The following is a 4,914-nucleotide window of genomic DNA, read 5'->3' on the forward strand; positions in this document are numbered from 1 at the left end:
TTAGCCGCATCATAGTTTAAGCCGCAGTGTTCAAAGCATGTGAAAAAGGTAGGAGCTTATAGTCTGGAGATTACGGTAATTGTTCACCCAGTATTTTCATATCACTAATTCAAAGGTCAGTCCTCTTAATTGACATTTCTAACAGGGCTGTGCAAAATATTGTGTTAGCATCAAGATCGCAATGCACAACAGTCACATTACAGGAAGTATCATGTGAAATACGGCAAATGAACTCAAACAGGAGAGAAAGAAAACATGCACGCTTCTCAGTTTTCTCAACTAATTTACAAGAGAAGTCTGTCCTGTTGTAGAGGTTCTCGGCTACACTGAGTTTAACTTAACTTTATTTAAAAGACAAAGGGTTTGGTGACAGGCGGGCTGCATGTTTGCACAACAAAATGTGTTGGGAGCATGAAAGAATCACTAAAAGGGAAGAATTGGCTGCAAAAAGAACCACTGGATGAGTAGCATGGAAGCATTACAGCAACAGAAAGGATGATGCTGACAAAAAAACAGGCATTCTATTGTCAGTCGCCCCTGAATCAACACCACAAAGTTCTGTATAAGTTGTGCAAGGCCAGGTCTGAATAACATCCAAAGCAAACAATTATTTTGGATGACTTTACCATGAATGCACCATATTTTCTAAACTTTTTATTTTCAATGCAGATGCACTTCTCTCCGAAATCACACCAATCATTACGGAATGATCAGTTATTTCAAAGTAGAGTTATTTGTTGGAAATGCCTGTTATTTTCCCACATAGCATTATATGTCACTGCGAAAAAAAAACCCCAACATTTTTCTCCAATATGGTGCAGCCTTCATTTCTAGGAAAAAAAAGAAACGGGGATATAAAAACTCAACACAAGATGGTTAGTGTCTCAAATGCAAACTCTTTGCAAAATTGCATATGACTATGAGCTGCAACACACTTTATACAAGAAGATTGTTCACATATGTATTTATATTTTGTATTTTACCCAAAGAGTGTAAAGATGCATGTGGGGAAAATATAAGTGATCATGTTTGGAACAGTTTTGATTGACTTTCTGGGCTTATTGATCATTTTATGAGGGCTCAGGTTCCTCCTGTGACTCCTCTAGTGGCTCTCAGGTTTGACACAGTGTAAAATAATCCTGAAAAAGGGACATTCCTGTGACGCTAGATGAAGCAGTGCAGGCTGTTCAGCTGCAAATCCAACTGCTGGTGATGCAATTAAGCAGCCATCAGCGGTCAATGCTCAACACCACTGGCACACGTTTGTATCTGGTTTACATCTTCACCTTGAGAGCTTTTTTTTTAAAACACAGAATTTTCCTCTTGTCTCACCGTGTTTGCAGCAGGAGACACGTTTCATCCCGCTCCTCTCGTTCCACTTGATTCAGCGCCAGGAGGTGGAGGCGGGTCCTCACATGGCTTTTTAAAGCCTCTGACTTTTACGCACCTGAGCGACCAGTAACGCCCCCTAAAACCCACGCAACGTATCGAGCAAGGTGTTTTCACTGGCTTAAACATGTCCACTCCCACTGATGCGTGACTTTCTGATGTTTCCATCCTGAACTTTTCATTCGAAACAGGCGAACTTTACGTGAACGCGCGCAGGTAGGAGCTGAGCCAATCACGCAGCGCGCTCTGGGTTCCGCGTTTGGGAACGAGGTCACGCCCACAACTGTCACAGCAGAAACACACACACACACACACACACATCGACCAGGAAGTGTTGCTGCGGCGTCCTGTCCCCTCCAGGATTATGAAATTTGTGAAGGCAATCCAGCAATGGTAGGCCACGTTTCTGTCAGCTGCTTGTGATCCGAAAAAAGGCTTCAGTTTTGCGCAAGTTTCAAGTGTTTTGTTGCCGCCACAGACTGTATGTGCAATCTGTTGCTGTCACCTGTTGCTTGCTTCTGTCTAAGGCAATTGGCAAAAGCAGTGTTGGACTTTGGTTGTGTATTTTTGTAAACACTTGATCCCAGTGTTTGTTAAAAGTTGCAGAGTTTTGGGAAAACTTCTCCAAGTTGCATAAGTTGGTTGACTTGGAGGTAAATTCTAACAGCATGCATGCACGCAGCTTGTTCAAATAGGTTTGTTTTGCTCCCTTTAAAGCTTTAATCTCTGTGTGAGTTATTCAAAAAGCACGAGGAAACCCTACAGAGTGTTTTTGTCCATGTTGCAGGACAACACCTGCTGCTGCTGGTTCTTCCTGTAGCTTCCTGGCTTCAAGACAAAAGGCTCACATTTCTCTCTCTTGTGTTTTTTTTTTTTCATGCTCTCGCTTTGGGAAGTCAGTGTTTATAGCTGCATTGTTTAACCCTGTGAGGTCATTTAAAATGTTACATATCAGCATTAAGTGTGCTTCTCAAATTAGTCGTCTGCGCAGTTTCAAAAGCGTCACTGAGTTGCCAGAAGAAGCAGCTTGAAGATGTTGTTTAGAGCGTTTACCGACTGACTCACTTGATAATGTAGAAGTGATTACACCTATCAAAGACTGGGTTTTTTTTCTTCCGGTTGTCCCTTACAAAACTTACCGAAATCCACCTTTAAAGTGACATTAAGGCCAGTCCTCGCTGAACTCACGTAGAAAGTCTCTCAGAGAACAGAAATAACACCTCATTGTGCTGACTTCTGATTCTATTTCCAGTGACTCGTTTCGAAATGAGTAAGAGGAAAAGCAAATTGATCAGTGATGCGACAGCTTTCAAGAGCCGCAGAGTGACAGCTGTTGATACCGAACCTGCACCAGATGATTCAAACCATCAGGGACCGTCTTCCAGCAGCTCCACTGCTACAGTCAGTATTTGGTCCCAACAAATCAGCTTCTTTATGTTTGCTTCTCAGCAGCTCGTTAATATTTGCATGTTGTTGTTTTCTGCTTGTATTTGCAGGGAGACATCGGCCTCATCGAAAGCATCAGTCTGAAGAATTTCATGTGTCACCACTCGCTCGGTCTGTTCCGCTTTGGGCCTAATGTGAATTTCATCGTTGGCAACAATGGAAGTAAGAGCTGGATTTCTGGATGTGGTGTGATTTGATGTCGACTTTGGCTTGTGTTGATTCCAACACATCCTTGGTGACAAGAAAATCAACACTATGTGCTGTTGCATCAGGACGCCAGGGCTGTAATTCAGTTTTATTCATTTCAAGCAGATTGAAACTTTCAGATTTTTGACGTTATCTGATGTGTCGATGGGCTGCAAAGTGGCTCGGTGGTTAGCACTGTTGCCTCATGGTTCGAGTCCTGGTGAGGACACCCGGGATCTTTCTACCTGCAGCGTGGGTTAAAGGAAAGCCAAAGTTACATCCTTAGACTCTTTCTTTGCCCCAGAAATAGTGTGAAAGCAGGTCAGCAGCGTGGCTGAAGGCTGGAGATGCCAACTGAACCCCACAACGTCGTCATGTACTGATCTGGACGGGATCCTTTGTCACATCTGTCTCTCTGTCGTTTTTGTTTCTGTGTAGTAAAGGCTTACAAAGACAACAACAATATGACCAACAACAGCAACCACAAGTACAACTATTAACACAGCAACTACGACTACAACAACTGTGACTGCAACGACAACTACTACTATGACAACAATGACAACAACTACAACAAAACAAAATCTGTTGCCTCTGCCTGAATCTCAAGTGAAAATTCAAATTTGGGTTATTACAAAAAAGGTGACTTCAGTGATTAATTGCTTATGAAAAAAACAGTTGCAGAGTCCTGTTGTTGTTTGTTTGTTTTGTTTCGTAATTTCAGGAAACTACTCACAATAATACACAATATGACAAACGCCAGTAATATAAAAACACAAGCTTAATTCATATTAGCACTGTTTGTTTCAATCTCAGCAAATTAGATAATTTCAAAATCATTGTTAATTTGCTGTTTTTATGATTTTTTTAGCGAATCTTTTTGGGTACTTAGAAAAGACAGTGACGATTGTTGCATTTAAGTTACATTCACAATGCTGCTTTGTTTCTTCATCTGTGGAGGGAAAACAACACTAAACAACCCCCATAAGAAGCTGATCAGAGCAATGATAGAAATAATTCAACTGTGAGCTGACTGACAATTCAAAGGCCGACTTCCTCGTGATTCTCTGTGAATGGATGATTTGTTATTATTTGCATCCGGTCAGTCTGTGATGTGTTTTACATGCAGCGATTTTAATGTCACGTCTTCGTCGTTTCCGATTATTTCCCGAGGTGGCAAAAGTGCCATCCTGACTGCTCTGATCGTGGGCCTCGGTGGAAAGGCCACCATGACCAACAGAGGAGCGTCGCTGAAGGACTTCGTGAAGACCAGTGAAAAGTGAGTCATCGTGGAACAAGTCGTGTGTTGTTGTTGTGAAACAGCTACAGATCACTCTCCTGCTCCACAGTGCTGCAGATATCACAGTAAAGCTGCGAAACAGAGGACCGGATGCTTACAAAAAGGACGTTTACGGCGACTGCATCTCCATTGAGCATCGGATCTGGAGCGATGGGTCTCGAACCTGCAAGCTGAAGAACAAATCAGGTGACTTTAAGCACATTTTTACACCAGAGTTGAGTCTGTTGAAGTCTTATTAAACCTTTCCTGAATCTTAAATGAAGCAGACACACTCTGGAGTGAAGCCAAAGCTCCTCAGTCAGACTGTCATCTCCTAACGGTGTGTACATTCTTCAGTGTCACCGAGGAATCTGCCTCCGTAAACCTGCAGACGTTTTGTGTGCATGGCACTGCTTCCCTCTTCGTACCATCCGTGTCTTGTGTTTACCTCCACGGCTGGACTGATGGTTTTCATACGCTGTAAATGTCACTGAGTTATTTGATAAATAAAAGGAGCTCGAACTGCACTTGCCAGTTTGCCAGTTACCGAATGAGCAAACTGAAGAGTTTCATTCTGAAGTTCTGCAAGTAGTTGTTTCCGTTCTTATTTTCTT

General features: G+C 42.4%; 1 protein-coding gene across 1 annotated transcript in view; it reads left to right on the forward strand.

The window, feature by feature from the left end:
- The first annotated feature begins 1,694 nt into the window (after nt 1-1,694).
- The window catches only part of smc6 (structural maintenance of chromosomes 6), a 28,624-nt gene continuing 25,404 nt past the window's right edge, over nt 1,695-4,914 (forward strand). The window contains exons 1-5 of the mRNA XM_008291260.1: nt 1,695-1,782; nt 2,642-2,790; nt 2,886-2,997; nt 4,195-4,300; nt 4,371-4,507. Coding sequence (XP_008289482.1) covers nt 2,656-2,790; nt 2,886-2,997; nt 4,195-4,300; nt 4,371-4,507 — 490 coding nt within the window. The 5' untranslated portion in view covers nt 1,695-1,782; nt 2,642-2,655. The remainder of the gene's footprint in view (nt 1,783-2,641; nt 2,791-2,885; nt 2,998-4,194; nt 4,301-4,370; nt 4,508-4,914) is intronic.

Source organism: Stegastes partitus, unplaced genomic scaffold (assembly GCF_000690725.1).
Source record: "Stegastes partitus isolate 25-593 unplaced genomic scaffold, Stegastes_partitus-1.0.2 Scaffold727, whole genome shotgun sequence".
Classification (NCBI taxonomy): Eukaryota; Metazoa; Chordata; class Actinopteri; family Pomacentridae; genus Stegastes; species Stegastes partitus.